Source organism: Nilaparvata lugens, chromosome 4, assembly GCF_014356525.2.
Source record: "Nilaparvata lugens isolate BPH chromosome 4, ASM1435652v1, whole genome shotgun sequence".
NCBI lineage: Eukaryota > Metazoa > Arthropoda > Insecta > Hemiptera > Delphacidae > Nilaparvata > Nilaparvata lugens.
The window spans coordinates 52,812,324-52,835,923 of record NC_052507.1 but is presented as its reverse complement, the minus strand read 5'-3'; the positions used below and the strand labels follow the sequence as shown (position 1 = coordinate 52,835,923).

The following is a 23,600-nucleotide window of genomic DNA, read 5'->3' as shown; positions in this document are numbered from 1 at the left end:
ACCCGCTTACCTCCCGGATAGGGCGCCGGCTGATGGGGTCCCTCGGTGACAGGAGCAGGGGGCGGGGCGTGCCTGTAAGGCGGGGAACACACTGTACCACCGCAGCCAGTTTGACAGCACTTGGCGTCTCCCGGACAGTCCATGTCTGAGTTGCACCCCACGCCACACTCCTCCTCGTTTGTCCCGCCTAGCGTCTCTGGTCTCGGGCAGTCGCCGTCTTTCGATTCTGCAAATGGATTATGGTTGAACATTGAACTCTCATTCATTCATCATTGATGAATTTCGTATCCATTGATAACATTGAACTACAGGTATAAAAGGTTCAGTCACAAGATATTGGTTAAAGTTGCAGCGGCGTAAGTATCCTTTTCTGGTACTTACACATTTTTTTAGAGCAAAATTTGAAATGATTTTTATGTGTTCTATCTGCTGAGCTACAGTTAAGCTTAATTGAGATATATAGAGAAGTAAGACATAATAAGTAAATGTGAAATGGGGAAGCAACTATTAAAGTATACTTGTAAAAAAAAACATGGAAGATGATCTTTTTTACACTCAAGTTTTTTTATAAGATAACAACTAGAAAGGTTAAATTTAGAACAAGGTATTTCGAAAAAAATTGAAATGAGACTAATCTTAACTTCTCCTAAAATCTCCTTAGTCCTTATAATTTGAGAGAAAACAAAAATATGAATAGGTATGATTTTCACAGCTCTATAATGTGTGTTATTTTTCAGTAAAGTTTACTAAAGTATAATTCTATTAATCACTGAGAAGAAGATGAATATACAATAAAGTATTAAACGCGAAAATGGGGTGTATATGTTTTTCTACATCATTGTGGATCAACAATTTTACACTTGAAATAGTTGGAATTTGTAGAAACTATGCTGATAAATCTATTAGAATTAAAGACAAGTTTAACTTATAGCCACAGTGTTTATTGAGATACAGCATGGGGTGTTAAAAGATAAATGTTAGATGGATTCCTATTGAGTGTTGAAAGATGAATGTTAGATTGATTCCCTATTGAGTGTTGAAAGATGAATGTTAGATGGATTCCCTATTGAGTGTTGAAAGATGAATGTTAGATGGATTCCCTATTGAGTGTTGAAAGATGAATGTTAGATGTATTCCCTATTGAGTGTTGAAAGATGAATGTTAGATGGATTCCCCATTGAAGTTTACTGCAAACAAATTTTCTGACTCTAAACTCAAATCTTTCAGTTTCTTTCCTAGATTACCTGTTCTTCCATGAGTTTTCAAACTTTCTAATAAATCATAAGATTTCTTATGAAATCTGATAGTTAATAAAAGTATTTGATAATAACATTATAAAACTAATAATTTTACAACATAGTTTTCAATAATTATTTTGGCAGTTTACCTGGCCGACACACAGGCCTGAACTCGACATCGCCGGTCTGGTTGTTGAGCTGCCGTTCGACACTGCAGCGCATGCCCAGTGGACAGGGCGCGGAGGAGGAGGTGTTGCAGGGATCGTGGCATCGACACGCCTCGCAGCCATCGGCATCCACCCACCGCTCCACGCCGTAGTCACAGTTGCGCACTCCCGCACACGCCACCTCCACCCAGTAGCACTTCGAAGTCTCCTCTTCTGTCATAGCAACACACAATAATAAACGCAATAAATATTTGTTCTATAAAGGGGACAAATACAATGCACTTTACTACATTTACACAGATGACCTCATAAGATCAAATATTCTATCAATTAATTTAAAAAATCAGGTGTCGCTATCAACGTGAAAAGTACAGTACATTTAAACAGGTGGCCTTAAAGGGAAGATTAATTCTATCAGTAAATGAAAAAAATGCAGGTTTGCTTAAGAAAATGAAAAAGCGCAAAAGTACGGGTGCAAAAAAGAGTTCGTTTAAAGCAATAGTACAAATATTCAAGTTATAAAGTGAATGGAAATAAAACGGCATAACTTAATTGACAAGTTCGTTTTTCCACCGTCTTACTCAGTATCCTTCAGCGAGTAAGCTGCCTCTGAGTAGAATAGAGACTATTTATGACATGACTATGATTTCACATGGTATTCATTTCAAAAATGTTCTATTCAAATACAAAACCCTCTTTTCAAATGTTATTTATCCTCCATTCTACATTACACCAAACTCAAACACAGAAACGTAAATAATTCATCAAACCGGCCCGAACCGCCCTAGATGCACCCAGAAAAAAACAGTTAAATAAAAATGATGAAGCAGATGACCAACAGACCCCAACCATTCATCCAGTACTCACGTCTAGCGCCGCCCAGTGCGCCGCAAAAGTCGACACACTGCTGCATATTGTTGAAGTTGTTGAGATTTCCAGCGCAGCCGCCATACTGGAACTGCAGACAGGTGCCGTGTGGCTCGCTGAAGTGGAACCGTGTGAACGGGCCTTGCCGGCACGGTCCTGTGTCAACCGGCAGTCGGCACACCGCTGCAATGCAACGAAATGCATGCAATCAACAACCTCTTCTACTCATGCTACAACAAACCACACCACACTGCCACTGCTAACATGCTCTCTTATTAGTATCCAGCTACAGTGATAGTAGGTTGAAACAATTAGCCAGGAGTTTAGAGTACCATTAAAAGGTCATGCATTTCATCAATACGTATTTGTTAGACCAACACACGGATCTAATAGGGAAAAGATGAACTATTGCTATTACACCGTCAAGGATATAATTACTTGACTATATAGTGAGTATAGTAACTCCCAACCAATATTCTAGCGCATTGTTCCTGGGTACAAAACATACTAATAGTATCTTACGTCACATGGACGGGAAGGGGTCTTTTGCTGGCGAGAATGATGTTTCTAGTCGAGGCATTAGCCGAGACTAGAATTTCATTTGAGCACTGCAAAAGACATTCACGTTCAAGTAACGTACACTATTTTTTGTCATAATAATCTAAAAAAGAATGATTGAGAAATAGAAAACATTACCTGCTTGTGCTGAAGTTACTGCATGCATTCTATAAACATAACCTAGTTTACAAATTCCAAATCAGGAATTTTGTGGAAGTTGACAATCGTCTGACCGATTGGTTATGCACTTGATAATCAGGAAAAATAATCATTGTTTCTTAGAGACTGTTACAAGAGTTTTGAGGGTTCACTATTAATTAAAGCTTTCATGATTTTCAAGCCCCCATTATTCAAAGATTCTACTGAAACCCCAATTTCAATTTCAAAGGGGGCAATAGGATTAAGTCATAGTGATAAGTCTTTTAAAATAATGTTTTGGAATTGCCAGGGTATATCTAACTATTTTAATCTAGATTCAGAACAGAAAGATTCACTGCACCAATTCTCAATAGTTTGTATGTGTGAGACATGGATGCAGTGTGAGGGTGACTCTAAGTATTAACGGATTCAAATGTTTGTCAGAGAAAGCAGTTAGAACAGCTGATAGAGAAAGAGCTAGTGGTGGTTTATTAATGTTAATAAAAAACGAATTGATAGTAGATGTAATGGAATCCAAAAATGAATTGATATTTGCTAGCGTTAAGGTGAACAGAGAGAAATTTTTATTATTGCAGTTATATTTCACACCAGATAAGATGAAAGAATGTCTCGATTCTCTTTCAGAATTATTCGAAAAGTGGGAATCGTTGTTGATAAATAGCAAAGTCATAGTGGGGGGTGATTTCAATGTAAGAGTGGGAGAACTAAACAATGACGTTTCTTATCCTATCGTCGGTTCCTCTTTATCAACAGAGAGAGAGAGAGTCTTGCGACAAACTTTTAGGCAGACACAGCCGTAGACTAGTTGAGATAATGGAGAGTAATATGTTCACCCTGATTAACGGTAGATCGGTCAGCGACAGTCCAGCAAAGTACAAGTTCCATAACAGTAGAGGTAGTAGTGTAATCGATCTGATATGGGTTAACAGAAACATGATTGGATACATTGGGGATATGTGGGTGTCTGACTTTGTTCTTACTTCCGACCACCTTCCAATAGTTTTAGAATTACCTCCTTATCAGGCGCATGATGGGCCAATAGAGGGATTGGAGAAAAAGTTTATAATATGGCGTGAAAACAAAAAAGTAGATTTCCACAATAATATAATAGCACTGTACAACCCGTTAGAGCCTGTTCACATGACAGCGGTTTACGTTCGGTTGTCGCTCGATTAGCAAATCGCTCGGTTTGCCAGCCTCGTACACATGACAGCAATTCATTAACGGTTTGCACTCGGTTATGATTATGCAAAGGCTGAAATTAAACTTTCTACTGGTGATATTTTTCAAAGTTTTTCGATTTGTATATCATCAAGCGATCAAAATGGAAAAGTTTTCTCAGAAAAACATTTTTTCTGATCATTACTTTTTGAGATATGAGCGCCTAAAGTTTAAATTTTTGGAACAGAACATTTCAAATACGGTAAGAGATAAATCCATGAAATTTAGAGGATAGATTCTTCATGATCTAGTAAAACAAAAATTTTCTAAAAATATCAATATTTGAGAAAATTATTCAATTCACCAAAAATAACTCATTAATTACCTGAATAACCTAAAAGATTATGTTCAATTATGTTTTAATGGGGAAGATTGAGTTCATAATTTTTTATACTTTTTTAATGTTTATATTATTATTAATGTTTTGATCCTTGAATAATAAACACAAATAATGAGAGTAAGTATTATTTGATAATAAGTATTTATACTATTAATTTTTATAATGAAATGTGAATTCAAATATGCTTTTAATTAATTAATAAAATAACGAATTGCTCATTTTTAATTCAATGTCCCAACCTGGGCAAGGGATGTCTCATCGTGGGCCGATCTTAAGCCCAGGTTGGGAGACTCCCAAAAATTGTTTTTGCTATAAAAAAAATCAATTGACAATCAATTCAGTTGCCATGAAAGTAAAAGCAAATACAATCAATAAAAATTAAAAAATGAAGAATTTTTTTATTTTGTCCAAGTTAGCTGTTTGAATTTTGGTGTCCTAACGTGGACTAGTTTAACCTACTAGGAAATATAATAATATATCTATATCTTATACTGAACTTACTAAGTAAATGAACTGTAAAATGTAATAGAATAAATCTTAATTGGACTGAAATAGTAATAGAATGTGCACTATGTGAACTGCTCTGCTCAAAACCGCTCGGTTGACAAGACATGATGCCTGCTCTAGTATATCGAGCCGTCCGGCAACCGAGCGACAACCGAGCGGTTGGACTGGAGACTACAACCGCCGCGATTCGCCGGCGACTATTTAATTTGAGAAATAAACTGAAATGTCTTGCGGAATATTGCGAGTACAAAAAACTATCAGTTAATATATATAAGACAAAAATAGTGCCTTTCCACAAAAGAGGATTAAAGAGAAATTTGTCATTCTGGCTAGGAGAAAGTGAAATAGAAATAGTCAAGCAGTACAATTACTTGGGAGTTATTTTCAGTAAAGATGGAAAGTTTCGGCAGCATAGCAGATCACTGAATATAAATATCAAATCAACTGGAGAATCAGTGATGAATATTCTCAGAAAAGCAAAGTCAAATGTATGGGATAGTAAGATGAAACTTTACGATTCTGTTGTTCTACCCGCTTTAATGTGATGCTTGGAAGTATGGGGGTTCCACAACCTTGAAGTATTAGAGAGGGCTCGATTACAATTCTTTAAAAAGCTTTTCTTTTTGAGCCAATGCACGCCAAGTTGGGGAGTACATTCAGAAACAAATAGAATCAAATTAAATTTTGATGTACTTTGTAGAGGCCTGAAGTTTCTCAGAAGAGTGCTGTCTATGCATAACAATAGGTACCCTTCTATTTGTTTAAAGACACTGGCAAGCTTGGCAGCAGATGAGTCGACGGAGACAGCTAATACATCGGATAACTGGTTGTTTCAGATAAAAAGACATATAACTTTGTTCGGTTGGAAATAGCGAATGAGTTTTCTCTTGATGGGATACTTTTTGACTCTCTGACAGATATTTTGGAGGGGTATGCAGGAGTTCTATTTCTTGAAGATCAAAAATTGGCGTTGGATTCAGCAACCTGTCCCCTTTATAGAAAAATAAATCCTCTTTTAAATCTAGGAGAGCAGCTTAGGATGAATATACTATTTTCAAAAACTAGAATTCTAACCCAGCGTAGTTTACCCAGAGGAGTTTGGATTAACTCTACTAGAAACTGCCCTATATTTGTAATTACGGGGAATTAGAAACTCTAGAACATTTTTTGTTGCGCTGCCCCATGTATAGAGGATGTAGAATTCAATTTTTGGATATATATTGTCGTAATATAGTAAATAATGAGGATATTACTGTATTACTGTCGAATCTGTCGGAGGAAAAAATAAACAGAGTTTTCATCCAAGTGGTTAAAGCATTAGAAATAAGACAAATGATATGTGATTTTGTTTGAGAGTGATCAGATGCTATTTAATTCTCATAGGAAATATTGTATTATAACCTTTACCGTCAAAATTGTGTAATATTGTTGTTTATTATATATTGTTATGTAGAGAGTTTATTTTTTTACTATGTTTGTTGGCTCAACTCTATTTGTATGATTACTGTGAACAAATGAATTGATGATTATTATTATTATTACTGAAACCCCAATTAATCAGAGCCAAAATGATAAAATGAACCTTCCAGACTGGCATTAAAAATAGTTAATGTTTACTGGAGTCTACTAGAAATCATTTTGAGGACTCTAAATCTACACCCTCAACCATCAATAGCTTAATCAGAGAAACTCAATAATTATTTAAAACCAAACCAAACAATAAGAAGGATGAGTGTTGTTTGTTTGTCTAACCTAAACATCAATCACTTGACTACAGAAACACAATAATTATCTAAACCCAAATCAAGCAAATAAGAAGAATGGGTGTTGTTTACCTAGATGGGACTGGCTGGTAACGTTGGCGGTAGGGAATGGTTCTTGGTGCTGCAGACAGATGGCGTGACACTCGTCCTCGCTGCTGAACCGGTTGCCGTTGCCTTCGCAGCCGCCATAGTTGAACAGGTTGCATGTGCCGCTTGCCGCGTCAAAGTACCACTTGCGCAGGTTTTGCTCGCATGGACCCGGGTCGGCGCGCAAGTTGCACACGTCTACAACAACGCATTGCCAAGTGAAAATGATCGGCAGGTATGGGTTTGGTAATTTCCGCATTTGGAAATTTCACTTTTGCAGCTCAAAAAATGTTCAAAATAACAAGCAGATTCCAACAACATAGTATTACATGAAGGCATAGAGTACCTTAATGAGAGATTTAACTTCTAATGGAAATTTCACTTTTGCAGCTCAAAAAATGTTCAAGATAACAAGCAGATTACAACAACATAGTATTACATGAAGGCATAGAGTAGGCCTACCCTAATGATGCATGAGTGTTTCATATAAATGCTTCTATTCCTGCTGTATCTTTTCATTGCTGTGTTTAGATTGAACCTGTTGAAATAGTGCCCTTATATTGTAAGTTATATAAGATAGGATGATTTGTTGGTGTAGTGTATTTTGTTCTATTGCTGATGTAAACAATAAAACTTGAAACTTGTTTTGTATCTATTTCCGTATCATGTGTATATGCTACACTGTATTTTTATGTCTTATGACAAGCTTATACATGTGAAATGTCTGGCAGAATTCAGAATATTGTATCTAAAAATCGAATAAGTATAAAAGTATCACTGTGAAGTTTAACTGTGCATACTTTGTAATTGTCAAGGCAACTCATTCTGTAGATAGAAATACACTTATTCCCATCTATATTATCTGATAAAATTTGACTGACATCAGTAAAATATTCCTGATAAAAATACCTTGCTTACATCAAGCTCGGGCAAGACTTTTCAACATGGTCAAGCCGGGTACGCTTTACAAATGGGCACTGGAATTATCGATAGTAACAAAATCACTATTGAAATAATATGTTCCAGTGCATTAGTTGTAAACTGTAAGCCCTACGTGATTTCTGATTTGACCATGGTCAAATGTCTTTCAGCGAATGTGGTGAAACTGAAAAACCGTTTTTTTTTATATTTATTAATGAATTATCAAGTGTATTTCTTTACTTATCTACTTTACTTTACTTTTTTACTTCAGGAGACATTTCCGAATAATATATTATTTTGTTCTTCTACATGTATCTCATGGATTAAACTGAAAGAGTTACAAAATCATAGTTTGTAAAAAAACTGACCCTGATCACGGAACTGTCCACACTGTCGCTCACACTGCTCTTCAGTTTCAAAGCGGTTGGCGTTGCCCTCGCAGCCTCCATAGATGAACAGCTGGCATTTTCTCGTCTCGTAGTTGAAGTACCACACTGGCATCTGAAATATAAACAGCAAACCCATTCAAATCAAAATAAAGTTAGAATCTGCGTGAATTTTCAAACACTTTGCAAGGGAGTTTGACTTTAAATTGTTTGGGAAGTGTTCATAAATTTACAGAATTTATGGCAAATAACGAATCATTCGATGCCCAGACGAACCAAATGTTTCAAGTTTAATATATAGAAACAATGATGTTTCTTTGGAGTTGAACTGTTTAAAGGAAACAATAAGCTTTCCTGTCGTTTTCACTGTCGAATAGAACATACTACTTGATACTTGTCTATTTTAGATCAAGTTAACTGTTTGGCTACAATCTTTATTCAACCCCATTGCAAGAATATATAAGGTTTAGAGATTAATCAGATCTGTAGAGATCATTCTTACATTGATTGTCTACTTTGGATTCTGAATAAATATTGTAATTTTTAAGAATTTTTTCCTTGTATTCAATTGTAGGCCTATGTTGTTTTGTAAATAAGAGAAATTGGGGTAACCTGTTGTCTCCATGAATAAATAAATGTGTTTGTATTCAAGGTTCTCAACAGTTTTTTTCTGAATATATGTTCTGAATTCAATTCTATTATTTCAATTTTTCGCTATGGTTTATTTTGTCTGCCGGACATTCTGTGTGAACTCTTCTTGGTTTTATGATGAGCATTGTATTTATTGTCTATTGATGAATGAAATTAAAATGAACTTTATTCTGCCTTTGAATAATACAGTTAAATACAATCATGGTTTCAGAATAAATTATAATAGCAGCAATTATGTATAGACGTTGCCAGTTCAAATTTCTTTCAAGTATACATTTTATAATACAGAGGTAAGAGTTAATCAATAAGATGAATTACAGTGATTATCTGCGGCAATTGCGGTACAATGATAAGAAAATACTGTTGCCAGAGAACGAAATGAATGAACAAACCTGCTGCTGACAGGGGCCCGCATCGACGGGCGTGGCACAGATGTGGTCGCCGGGCAGTGGCAGGGCGGGGGCGGTGGTGGGCTCGGGGGGCGGGAAGTGCTTCTTGCACTTGACCTCGCAGTCGTGGCGCGAGTTGAACCGGTTACTGTTGCCCTGACATCCACCGTAGTCGAATTGCTGGCAAGAGTCCGAGTTGGCCTCGTAGTACCACTGCTGGTAGTTGCCCGAGCACGGGCCCACCACGCGCGGCAGCGTGCAGATGTCTGCAATAGGTCGGACAATTATTCGGACGGTATACATTGAATAGAAATGCAATTTTTAAACTAGATCTCTCAAATCAAATAATCAAATTTTATTCTATTCGAGAAACAGCTTATAAAATAATGTAAAATTTATTACACACTTTACGAAATAAACCTTACTAATACAATTTTGGAAAAAACAGTTCATCATTGCCACGAAATCACGAGAAAAAACATCCAGCAGACAAGATTACCTTGTGGTTCGCAGGAGATAATAGGATTTGAATGGTAACAAGCTTATAAAAAATAAAATAAATACCGTTTAGCCCAGTCAACGAAGTGTTATAGAGGGAAAAGTTTGGAAGACAATTTTTGACCCCGCAGTTCTGTTCAGTGTAGTGAGGAGGTAAACATATCAAAAGTCTCCACCCCTACCCCCTGTGCTAAGGGGGTGGGGGTGATTCAAAGGTTCCATTTTTTGGTTTCTCGCATATAACTCGAAAACTATGCATTTTACAGGCATGACTATTCTATAAGAAATTAAAGCTTACATAATTTCCTACAATATTGATCTTACAACTTTTTCTTTATCTTTTTCACTTTTCGAGATATCCGCTATTAAAGATTTGACATTTTTGAAAAAACACATTTTTCCTCAATTTTTTGCTATTTTTGCTCTTATAATTTTTTGAATATCAATGGGAAAAATCCAAGATGATCATGAGCTTAAAGAGCATCAAATTCTCTTTAATTTTATGTATAATTTCACAAGTTTACGCACATCCCCACGACTGTTGCAGCAGCTTCAGTGTTGAGTGTGAGATCTTCAGTTATGCAAAAAAAGACCAATTGACAAAGGAATTTGGAGAGAATGTTTTGAACACAATTTTTGACTTTGCAGCTTTGTTGGGACCAGTTAGGGGGTAAGCATATCAAAAGTCCCCATCGCTATCCCTTGGGCTAAAGGGATGAGGGTGGTTTAAAAGTTGCATATTTCAATGTTTTGCTTACACGCTCATATATTGAGAAAAATGCGTTCAACCGACATGACTAACTATTCATAAATGAAGCTTGTTAAAATCTCTACAATATTTGTTCTGTGGTTATTTGTGATATCTCCAACAGTTTTCGAGATATACACTCTTAAAAGTGTAAAATTGTTAAAATAACAGCTTTTAAAAAAACCTGTCAATTGTCCCTACAGAAATATATCTTAAATATGAAGTAGAGGATTAAATTGCACTGACCCTGAGCATCGCCGCACTTGTGCTCGCACTCCTGCCGGGTGTCGAAGTTGTTGGCATTGCCGTCACAGCCGCCGTAGATGAACTGCACACAGTTGCCGTTGTATGAGTCGTAGTGCCACTTAAGCACATCTGTCGCCGTACACGGCCCTTTGTCCAGCGCCAGGAAACACATGTCTGCAATATTCAACACAAGAATAGATTAATGTTTTGTATTCAGGGTTTTTTTTGCAACGAATGCACACAAACGGTTGACATTGAAATACCGAACATTAATCAAACCGATAATGCTATTGAAAGTGAGAATTATTGCAACTAGAAAACCGACGATGAAAAATTGAATAAGGAAAGAAGATTAATGATTGGGAAAATTCTAGGTTGAAGATTGACTGAAATCGGATGCATATTAAAAAAGGTGAGCAAATATAGCAATACTAATAATATTTGAGCAACATACTATATGAGAAGAAGACGTCTTATGCTCATAACTTATCATGAGGTTTCCCTAACACAGAATTACCTTAATAAAGGCGAAGTATGTAAAATGATATTTACTTTAAGCTGTCGACATCCTTTTTTATAAACACCAATGGCTCACATTCAACAGATGCTACAGTTTCAAGTGAATCTTACCTTAGCTCTACTTGCAAATGGGGGAGAATGTATTCAAAATATTGGGAAGATCTAGCTAGTCCTGGCAAACATAATCAATAATGTAATTTGAAACTAGAAGCTATTCTAAACACAAAAGCTGCAAAACTTGAGGTTGAATTGACCATAGGTATGAAGCTGTCATTATTTCGGCAAAAGTCTTCCAATGGAAAAAATGTATTTCGGAATAATTTTATTTGAAATAGCTTGTTCTACCCACCTTCTACCTTCTTCCCATCAATTCCAAACCATAAATAAATTCAATTTGTACTTTGCAACTACTTTTACGGAGAATAATAACTGTTTAAATTTTCTTCCTACAAAACCAGTTCAAGTTTGGTCAGATATTTCTTGAAAATTGTCTAATTATTGTCAACTGACCAGTGGTTAAGACAGGCGGCGGTTGCGCGGTGGCAATGACGTTACTGTCACTGGTAGCTTGACAATTTAATTCAAAATTTTTATTCAAAGTTAGTTCAAGAGACTTCATCATTGCATACTTTTCCTCAATTAGTTCAGGGTTTTAATAGAAAATTGTCTAATTTCTATGCATTTACCAGTGGTGAAAACAGGCGGGGGTTGCGCGGTGGCAATGAAGTTGCTGTCACAACGGGCCTGACACTCGACTTCGGTGGGGAACCGGTTGTGGTTGCCGCCGCAGCCCCCGTAATAGAAAGGCCGACATCTGCCTTCGTAAATGTCAAAGTACCAGCTCTGCGTGTAGTTGTGGCAGGCGCCTGTGTCAAACGGCAGCGAACACGTGTCTTGTTCTGAAAAATAAATAATGAATCAATCATTAGTTGGTTTCTTGGGTCAGAGAATAATTTGAGAGAAATCAGTGAAAATTAATAATGGAACGTAAATTTTGAAAAATAATGTTTTCATTGTTTTGTGCAATTGAAAGGTACCTCTGTCATCCCTAGTAGAATGTTATACTCAAGTGGTTGGAAACGTAGTGTTACTACGCCACAGTATACATACCTATTCTGTGGCTACGCTGTCAGCTGGCTACATGTATGCATAAAAACATTTTTTTATTTATATTCAACATGAATTAAAACGGGCTAACCAGTTGGCTCAACCTATTCGAAAGTGGATGAAACATAACCTACTTTTTAGACTAGAGTATGTATTGAAATTTGGGGAAGGAATATTTTTGGGCTGTGCCTGTTGGTCCTTCCCCATTCATTTTAATGTATTGTGTTTTGCGTATCATTATGCAACGTTGCCATTTTCCAAAGGCTTGGGACTGCTACTGGTGATGACTTTGAACGTATTATTCTCTCAATATGTGATAAGAGAATAATTAATAATCAATTATAATTTACGTTACATTCTATGTGACTGTCTCACTGTAACTTTTATTTAAACCTTCCCAATCCGAGGGTACTTGTATAGACGCATCACCAGTATAGCCCTGGCCAAGAAGTAGATTTATTTTTCATTATTCAAGTGGTAGAGCGGAATAATTAGTTTTGAAAAGAATTGCAATTTCTTGCTTGAAAATTATCAAATTAACATTGGTTAATGAAAACAAAATGAGCAAATAGAATTACAAGAGAGTAAATTCTAAACGAATCCTTCTCCAACCTTCTACAGACTCTACCCATGCTAAAATAGATCAAAATAAAGAGCATCAAGAATTTACTTCAGAAATTATCATTAATCCTTAAATATTTTCCAAACTCTACTCATGCAAAATAAGTGAGAAAAAAATGAATACATACATAATCCAAAGGCGACTTTAAAAAGTGTATTTGCAAACCTTTTGCAGCTTTATTGCAGGCTTGAACTCACCAACTTTGGGCGGACACGACATCTCGCACTCATCCTGCGTGTGAAAACTGTTGGCATTGCCCCCGCAGCCCGTGTAGTAGAACGGCATGCAGCGATTCTCGGACACATCAAAGTACCACAGCGGCACACGATCGGTGCAGTTTCCTGCGGCTCGCGGCAGAGCGCATTCCTCTGTGCACCACACGCCACACCAAACGCCAAGCATAGTAGAGAGATTAGTTTGTTAGTTGACATGCAGTGTGAAGAAGTGAGAATTTCATAGCAATTTGATGTAATAGTGCGAAAGTTATGTTAAATAAATATTTTAAATTGTAAAAAAACACTGTGTAACCTTATCTAAATTTGGAAGAGGAATAGCAAAAGGTTACCTTATTTTTCAGCTCCCTATCATTCTTATTATGTACTTATTGTATGAATAAAGAATAAAATAAAAGCTATCATGCAGTCTTCCGGAGTCCATACTATAGAACCATATAGAAAAGATATTATGCTATTTTTCTCTATGATAGAGCATAGTTAATAAAGAAATAATAAATTAGTTGATGAACTCACACTTTATTTGCTTTCAAGGAAGAATATGATTTATGAGTTTATTTGAGAGTTATTCCCTTCTCCACCACCAAACCAAAACATCAAAACCAGGGAAATTAGCTAGTCATGCAAATCCCAACTCAACTATATGATGAATATAGTATATAGAATATTCTATCACCATGATACCAGCAATTCAAAGGATATTTTCATTTCATATATTGATTTGACCTTCTTTCACCATACTAGCAATTCAAAGGAAGTTTTTCCATTTTAGACATTGATTTAACCAATTTCATTCCAGACACATGACCACCACCGTTCTCCACCAACCGATCAGCGTTGAAAATGCAAATTAAAACCATTTAATATAGTCTCTCTTCTCCTGCTGGTCCACTATTATCTCATCTAATCAATCAAATGTTAGTATTGAAAATGAGAATTCAAGCCCCTCCCAGTCTCTTTATAGGTCCACCTGAACTCCACCTGGAAGATTAGAGCTTAGTATTTGAAACATCTACTAAAGAAGCCCCGCCCATAGCCTCTTCTAATAGTCGATAACAACGTCCAACCTGCCAATCATAGTTGAAAGTTTAAGAAAGAGAGACAAACAATCACCTCCACCAAACAACTAAATTTTTCTATCCAATTGAGCCGTCACCACACTCAGTTATCCAACTACAGCCGATTGTTTAAGATGAAACCTGCCACATCCATCGAGCAATTATATCTTGGTAGCATCTATTTTCCTCTCCTATTGGCCCAACACCACTCCCAATCAAAGCTCGTTATTTGAAACCACTATTATAGCTTCCCCTAAGCCTGACCTATGAATCCATCACCAATTCCAAAAGTCAATGATAGTCTAGTGTTTTGAGCCCCTTCTATTGGTCCTTCACCACTTCCACCTAACCAATTAAAGCTCGGAATTTGAGGAAGCCTATGACAGTGTCTCCCAACCAATCACCTAATCTACCTTCTAGTTCGACAGCAACGACCTCATTGGTGGTTGCCTGACACTGACGCCTACAGTCCGCCTCGGAGCGGAACCGGTTGGCGTTGCCCTGACAACCGCCGTACACAAACTGTTTGCACATGCGCACTGCCTCGTCGTAATGCCAGCGCACCACGGAACCGCGGCACGGCCCCGCGTCCACTCTAAGGCCGCAAATGTCCGACACTGTAATGATCACATCGTTTTGGCCATCAAATTTACAGATTTTTATAGTATGTTCGAAGTGGGGTTGTTTGAGTGGGAAATTACTGCAATGATTTCATTGAATTGTTTCTTGCAATGCATACAAATCCCACGTGTTGCATGGGTCATATATTTTCATATTACGTTCGAATATTGAATGGGATTGTTTGAATGGGAAATTACTGCAATGATTACATCATGATGTGTTGGTAATGCATACAAATCCCATATGTATGCATATGGATCATAAGAGCGAAAATGGTGTTAGATGAATGAAGCTACAGTTTTAGATGAATTCCGAATCTCCAAGAAGAGGTTTTGAAGCTTACAACTGTCAGTTTGATCTAACATCCACAAATATAATGCATTTATGTATACGGTAAGTTATATTTTTTGTAATTCCTGTTTTTAATTTCTGTATAGCTCATAATAAAAATTACTTCTGTATTTCAAAACTTATTGATATTGGACAGATAGTCGAAACATTACTATCTTCTGTATACTCATATTGTGAGAAGAACACATGAAGTTTTCCTAATGTTGGCAGTGCAAAATGATTATATGTGAAGTATTTGTGATATTATTTTTCTACAGTATTTTGTACTTTTATTTGTGGTATGTTGTATCTTATAATTTCATGATTCCATTCAATATAATTTTCTCTTCCGAACTATTTTCCATAAGAACTTAGGCCCAAATCAGCTTTTCTATTATAATATTAAATCGCTCAATTTTCTACTATCATTAATGACGACTGCAACCCATTCTAGAAACTATCAAGCAGGACTAGTGATCATACAAAATTATTTCTACAGACAAACAAAACAAACGTTACTGCACACATCTTGAAATCACAAATACAAACTACAAAACGTTATTGCACACTACTAAAAAACAACAATAACAAAGTTATTAATGTTATGTCACACATCTACAATATTAAATAACGAAATGCATTCTACTAGTTAACAGCATTCACAACTGATAAATCTATCTCATTATTTTTCCACAAATCAATGAGAAAACAAAATTCAAATAGTTATTTGTGCAACTAGTGCGCAAAGTGACAGTTTGCTGCACCGAAAGAAACGTTTACGCACGAGCCGTAGGCGAGGGCGGAATGGTTTCTTGAGTGCAGCAGAGGAACCTTGCGCACGTATTTCACATTACATTTTTCCTTCAGTTACTATTGAATATGAGAAGTGGTTGATTATGGGTAAAATGATGGCTGAAATCAAATGTTTGTCTGTATAATTCTGTTATTAATAACAACTTTAATTTATTTTAAACTTGATAATCCAATTGAAAATTGATAATCGATAATTTATTCAAATTTAAAATTAAATTAATCCAATTAATTTGAAAATTTGAATAATTTTGAGTAAATCTTAATTTATAAATAATTTTTCAACCAATCAATTTATGAATGGAAAAATATTATTTGAAATAATGAATAATTAATAATATTCAAAATGTATAATTTAATGAGTCAGAAAAAATATAGATAGAACAAATTTGCATTCAAATAAAAAAAAAACGCCAACAATGTCAACCGCTGATTGGGATGGCTGCAAGATATTACGCAAAGTATAAAGAGTATGCAAAGTAATACTTTGCGCACTAGAGCGGAAAAGTGATTCTTTGCGTTCTGTAATCAGTGCAGGAATGGTCACTTTTCAAGGTAACTGTAGGAAAAAGTAATTTGCTTACATTCCCACACTATCCAAGTCTACTTAAATCAAAAGAATACTAATTATATTCAGATGAGGTATCACATTTCTACATCAAAACCTGACAGGTTTTGTGGTTTTAAAATCACCGGCTTTTCGTTTAAGGTAACTGATTCAAATTCAAATTTATTTATTTGATTATACGACCACTTTCAACACTTTTATAATGACATAAGAGTCTAAATCTTTAGTAAATAATAGTAAAAACTATCACTCACCATGTGGAGCGCTTACGGATTTGATGTACATCTTTAACACTAAAGTTACTTTTGTTATGGTATTTATTGGTTGTTAGCAGCGAGGAATTTATTTTTAGGAAATTGTTAGCAACGATATTATTTGGAATTTCTAAGTTTTTGGAGTAGGAGGTTAAAGAGATTGTGGGGATTCTACTATCACCGTACTTGAATAGTAACTTGTAAAATTTGGACTGTTATGTGGTTATAAAAGAGTTCAAAGTGATTCATTAACTAGCAGCTCTTGAAGAAAAGTGAAATTGAAGACCTCGACACAGTTATTAATGTGAAACTTTGACACTACATTAAAATATAGACCAACAGTTCAAGAAGGATGAAAACTTTAAGGATGAAGGAATCAAAATAATAGTATCATATTCAGGATACTGGTCATAAGGGAATACTAACTCCTTCATTTAGCATAAACTGTATTCATTTGAAATTCATAAGTCAAATCTAAATGTACTATAAATAGCATATTATGTGTTATCTATCTAGTACCTAGTTAGGATTGAATGGCAGAGAGGATCTAGACTATTAGCTGCCCTCAATAAAGGTAATTGATCAATCAATCTATCTACTTCCATGTTAATGATTAATGATTGTCAATCAGTTTGTTATTGACTCAATAAATGATTGATGATTGTTGAAACTGACCTTTCCTGCGGCCGGGCTGCAGACATTTTTGCTCGCACGATGTCTGCGTCAAGAAGTTGTTGTTGTTGGGCTTGCATCCGCCATAGGAGAACTGCATGCAGGCGCGTTGCTCTTTGTCGTAGTACCAGCGCTCAAAGTTGCCCGCACAGGGTCCGCGTTCCTTTGGTTGGTCGCACGCATCTTAAATAGAAAACAATTTTATTGCTCAATTTTCAATCCAATTCCCAATTATCATGTATTGTTATATGTAATTAATTTGCATATTTGTAACCTAAACTGTGCATATATTATATTCTATCATTTGATGAATTATATTCTATCGAAATAAATAAAATTCAATTCAAGCACTGAAGCATCTGTGTCGGAAAGTAGGCGTTTAAAAATGTTCTATTATCCAATAGAATATAATAGGTATCATTGAAAATTATCAACGTAACATACGAATGAAAATCATGCAACAAGTTACGGATCACTCTGTGATTTTCAGGCTTATGTTTTATATATACAGTAATTTCCAAGAAATAATATATGCGTAGTTAGACGATGTTCCTATATCACAGGATTTTATATGAATGTATATAACGCCCTCAAATTCAATCCAATCCAGACATCTAAATTCCAATATATTGATATAGGATTCTCGATTTGAGACATAAATATAAAACTTTATATTGCCAATATTGTTGAGCACATCATGATCAACTTTGTATTTATCATCAACTCAAGATTCGAATTGACGAATTTGAATGAAATTTTAAAAAAATTTGCCCTTCAATCAGTACAATAATTAAAACCAGGCTACTTATGAGCTCTATTGAAAAATAATAAGATAGTGATTAGCGCTGAAAAATATTTAATTTTAGTTACTCTATATCTCTGAACACTCAATAATGAAGAGTAGGATGTCTACCAAACATTCTCTAGTTGGGTGGAGAGAAAATAATACTGACTCTTAAACGAGAAATTATGACTTCATTTGAATAAACAAAATAACCTGGTACAGGAGAACTAACTAGGATTTTGCATCACCTCTGAAGATTAATTTCAACCTATCACCATGAATAATAACGTCCAGGTACTTTTGGTCACTTTAATGACAGTGTATCAATTTTTATGGTACAGAATAAGTGTTGTACTATCAACACTATGTCAACACATTATTCTGGTTGAATTCAATAGTAGGTACCAATAATGTTTCAAAACTGTTAGTTCACCGAGCATGCGACAGGCCTTACTATTATAGTTTATTTATTCATAAACGAAAATGATAATGAAACTTTGAGATTACCGAGAGTATCAGGCTTGATGCAGAGCTCATGACATGCCTCCTTGGTCTCGAATCGGTTGGCATTACCCAGACAGCCGCCATACACGAACTGGGCACAGTGCTTCCTGTCTGAGTCATAGTACCAGGTGGGGTAGTAGCCCTCGCAAGGGCCTTCGATCTTCGGCAAGTTACACACTTGGCGGCCGGGTGGCTCCACACAGGTTGACTGTGAGAGAGGAAGAAAACATAATTGGAATGAATATTGTGAATTCCTGAATGAATTTGACACAATGATGACCACATTCACAGAAAGAAGGAAAAAAGAGACGATATTTCACATATCAAATTTATATTCACAGAATTGTAAATACATCATGTATACAGAGTGTCCCACGAAAGATGTAACAGCCAAATACCATGGATTCTACATGAAATTTGCAACAAAAAATGTCCTGTAAAATTTTCTTATATCGACCTGTTCCGAGATCTATCGACTTTTCGATATTTTGAAAAACACCAATAACTGGAAAACTATCAGTCAAAATCTAATTCTAAGCATATATTACGTTTTTGAACCTTTTATGATTGTTGAAACTGACCTTTCCTGCGGCCGGGCTGCAGACATTTTTGCTCGCACGATGTCTGCGTCAAGAAGTTGTTGTTGTTGGGCTTGCATCCGCCATAGGAGAACTGCATGCAGGCGCGTTGCTCTTTGTCGTAGTACCAGCGCTCAAAGTTGCCCGCACAGGGTCCGCGTTCCTTTGGTTGGTCGCACGCATCTTAAATAGAAAACAATTTTATTGCTCAATTTTCAATCCAATTCCCAATTATCATGTATTGTTATATGTAATTAATTTGCATATTTGTAACCTAAACTGTGCATATATTATATTCTATCATTTGATGAATTATATTCTATCGAAATAAATAAAATTCAATTCAAGCACTGAAGCATCTGTGTCGGAAAGTAGGCGTTTAAAAATGTTCTATTATCCAATAGAATATAATAGGTATCATTGAAAATTATCAACGTAACATACGAATGAAAATCATGCAACAAGTTACGGATCACTCTGTGATTTTCAGGCTTATGTTTTATATATACAGTAATTTCCAAGAAATAATATATGCGTAGTTAGACGATGTTCCTATATCACAGGATTTTATATGAATGTATATAACGCCCTCAAATTCAATCCAATCCAGACATCTAAATTCCAATATATTGATATAGGATTCTCGATTTGAGACATAAATATAAAACTTTATATTGCCAATATTGTTGAGCACATCATGATCAACTTTGTATTTATCATCAACTCAAGATTCGAATTGACGAATTTGAATGAAATTTTAAAAAAAATTTGCCCTTCAATCAGTACAATAATTAAAACCAGGCTACTTATGAGCTCTATTGAAAAATAATAAGATAGTGATTAGCGCTGAAAAATATTTAATTTTAGTTACTCTATATCTCTGAACACTCAATAATGAAGAGTAGGATGTCTACCAAACATTCTCTAGTTGGGTGGAGAGAAAATAATACTGACTCTTAAACGAGAAATTATGACTTCATTTGAATAAACAAAATAACCTGGTACAGGAGAACTAACTAGGATTTTGCATCACCTCTGAAGATTAATTTCAACCTATCACCATGAATAATAACGTCCAGGTACTTTTGGTCACTTTAATGACAGTGTATCAATTTTTATGGTACAGAATAAGTGTTGTACTATCAACACTATGTCAACACATTATTCTGGTTGAATTCAATAGTAGGTACCAATAATGTTTCAAAACTGTTAGTTCACCGAGCATGCGACAGGCCTTACTATTATAGTTTATTTATTCATAAACGAAAATGATAATGAAACTTTGAGATTACCGAGAGTATCAGGCTTGATGCAGAGCTCATGACATGCCTCCTTGGTCTCGAATCGGTTGGCATTACCCAGACAGCCGCCATACACGAACTGGGCACAGTGCTTCCTGTCTGAGTCATAGTACCAGGTGGGGTAGTAGCCCTCGCAAGGGCCTTCGATCTTCGGCAAGTTACACACTTGGCGGCCGGGTGGCTCCACACAGGTTGACTGTGAGAGAGAAAGAAAACATAATTGGAATGAATATTGTGAATTCCTGAATGAATTTGACACAATGATGACCACATTCACAGAAAGAAGGAAAAAAGAGACGATATTTCACATATCAAATTTATATTCACAGAATTGTAAATGCATCATGTGTACAGAGTGTCCCACGAGAGATGTAACAGCCAAATACCATGGATTCTACATGGAATTTGCAACAAAAAATGTCCTGTAAAATTTTCTTATATCGACCTGTTTCCGAGATCTATCGACTTTTCGATATTTTTGAAAAACACCAATAACTGGAAAACTATCAGTCAAAATCTAATTCTAAGCATATATTACGTTTTTGAACCTTTTATGCGTGTTCAAACTGTTTGAAATTTGGTTTTAAACTCGACGAATGTACTTTTCTCAACTTTGAGCGCTAATAAAAAGTTCAATAACATCTAACAAAGGAACAAATTATATGAATCTAATTGGAAATTTCTCCCTCTTTCCAACCATATTATTAGAATTATATTTTGAATGATAGTTTTCTTGTTATTGACGTTTTTCAAAAATATCGAAAAATCTAAAGATCTCGGAAACTAAGGTCGATATAAGAAAATTTTATAGGACATTTTTGGTTGCAAATTTCATGTAGAATCTATGGTCTTCGGCTGTTGCACCTTTCGTGGGGTAACCTGTATTATCTTGTGCTTTTCAATGAGATAAGATTGACATTTTGTGCTGACCTTGCACTCGTCCTGCGTGCGGAACCGGTTGGCATTGCCGTCGCAGCCGCCATACCAGAAGCGCGAGCAGCCGCCATACTCTGTGTCGAAGAACCACTTCACTGTGAAGTCGCGGCACGAACCACGGTCCTTCGGCTGTGTGCATTGTTCTAAAATATTGAAAGCATCAATTTATTATATCATAAACAAGTGATTCTTCTAGAGCAAGGCTTATGTACAAACTGGCCCACTTCACCGTGTATGACAGTACAAAACTAATTCTCGAGTTGAAAACGATCTCAAGTTGACTAAGAACTTAGTCAAGCTCAGCTGAGAACTGATAAAACCAAGCGAGTTGACCACGTTCGAACTTTAAATCGCTTCGAATATGGGCTCAAGTCTGTTGTGTGTCACTATGGAACACTTGGAAATTGTATGAACAAAACTGTAAAAGTCGACAGAGGACAGACTCAACGAACCAACAGACTTTGAAAGAAATTCAATATTTCTTTCCATTTCTCTTCTCCAACACACCTAAACACAAAGCCCATGGTTTTTTATATTTGTAACATTTTATTGTGTTTTATTTGTTTCGTAATTCTTTGTAATTTTGTTTTGTGTGTTTTTAATAAATTGAATTGAAAAAAAAATTAAAGTGGTTGAATATAATTTCAATTTGTTAAAAACACACAGAACAAAATTAATATAAACAAAAACATAAGAACATTGAAGCATAAATGAATGATGATAATACGGGCCAAGAGTAGCTTATATAATATTATAAATATTAAAAAAATATTTATTTATTTACCTATGCTTGAATCTACAATTCAATATGTGAATTGCTTTTGTGGAGTTGAATAGTTGAAACCCCTAGTTAATGGAGGACATGTGGATGAGATGAAGTTTTTTCTCCATATTAATGATTCCATACAATATTGTTGAGTTGGCTTATTTATATTACCTTGACTTATTTATACAATACACTGTTAGTAATAGAAATCTTCAATACTTATGAGTTGGATAATTCAGATTTGAATAAGATTCCCCATGACTTTCAAGTTGGCATACAACTCAACTATCGCCATCATGTATCACAAATATTTTGAAAAAATTTCTATATTTGGAATATACAAAACAATTATTGCTTGTATATCATAGAACGAATATTGATGTTGTGGAACTCTCAATAGTTCAGATACATTGAGATAACATAAGCATTTCTACTATATTGAGCACTACGTTTCAAAACGTTACATACTTCATTACAACCCAAGAGGTGTGTAGCATCGTTGGTGCTCAAGAATAAAATGGATTTGACAATATAATCCATAAATCTAATTTCTGAGTCTTAGATGTTATCAAACTTTTCATTTCAAGAATTAATTCTTGACTATTTTCAGGAGCGAATTCAATTCAATTGTATGATAGTGGTTAGGCCTACACACCTCCAGGCATTGTGGGCACCTCCTGGCAACCCTCAAAGTGGTCACCCAAGGCGTTGGTGACGCCATCCAGACAGCAGCCATAGAGCGACGCCTCACACGAACAGTTGTCGCTCGAACCCACAGCCGGAGTCCTGCCGTCACCGCAGCACCCAAACTCGGTCTGTTCGCAGCCGCAACCTGCAAGTAAATCAATCATTACATGACTTATAGGAATTATTCATTAGCATCATCATAGGTGTGTAAAGATGGCCTTCATAATGATAGTTTCCTTATGCTGGATGGCAACGAGCGAGAGCGAGAATATTCCAATTTTGGATCAGCTAGACTACGTAGACTTGGCTCCTAAAAGAAGTCTTATTTGAAGGATTTATAGATGATCATTTCCATACCGGGTATGCTCAACATGCAGCAAGCTATTCATAATAAAGATTGAACGAAATATCAATAAACTTGTAAAATTTCTTTACAGTAAGTCTATTTGACTCTCCTGCTTGACAAGTAGTCTAAAGCTGCGTTTACACCGGAGTTAATAACAC

At 35.7% G+C, this 23,600-nt stretch overlaps 1 protein-coding gene across 1 annotated transcript in view; it reads right to left on the bottom strand.

The window, feature by feature from the left end:
* Positions 1–23,600, bottom strand: part of LOC111052049 (papilin) — a gene marked incomplete at its 5' end in the record, with an annotated part of 66,379 nt that overhangs the window by 15,420 nt on the left and 27,359 nt on the right. Inside the window, 16 exons of the mRNA XM_039427022.1 lie at positions 11–226; positions 1,388–1,618; positions 2,273–2,455; positions 6,893–7,105; positions 8,197–8,329; positions 9,258–9,520; positions 10,747–10,920; positions 11,952–12,164; positions 13,192–13,362; positions 14,699–14,902; positions 17,544–17,723; positions 18,832–19,082; positions 19,406–19,589; positions 20,699–20,903; positions 21,638–21,786; positions 23,065–23,241. Coding sequence (XP_039282956.1) covers positions 11–226; positions 1,388–1,618; positions 2,273–2,455; positions 6,893–7,105; positions 8,197–8,329; positions 9,258–9,520; positions 10,747–10,920; positions 11,952–12,164; positions 13,192–13,362; positions 14,699–14,902; positions 17,544–17,723; positions 18,832–19,082; positions 19,406–19,589; positions 20,699–20,903; positions 21,638–21,786; positions 23,065–23,241 — 3,147 coding nt within the window. The remainder of the gene's footprint in view (positions 1–10; positions 227–1,387; positions 1,619–2,272; positions 2,456–6,892; positions 7,106–8,196; positions 8,330–9,257; positions 9,521–10,746; positions 10,921–11,951; positions 12,165–13,191; positions 13,363–14,698; positions 14,903–17,543; positions 17,724–18,831; positions 19,083–19,405; positions 19,590–20,698; positions 20,904–21,637; positions 21,787–23,064; positions 23,242–23,600) is intronic.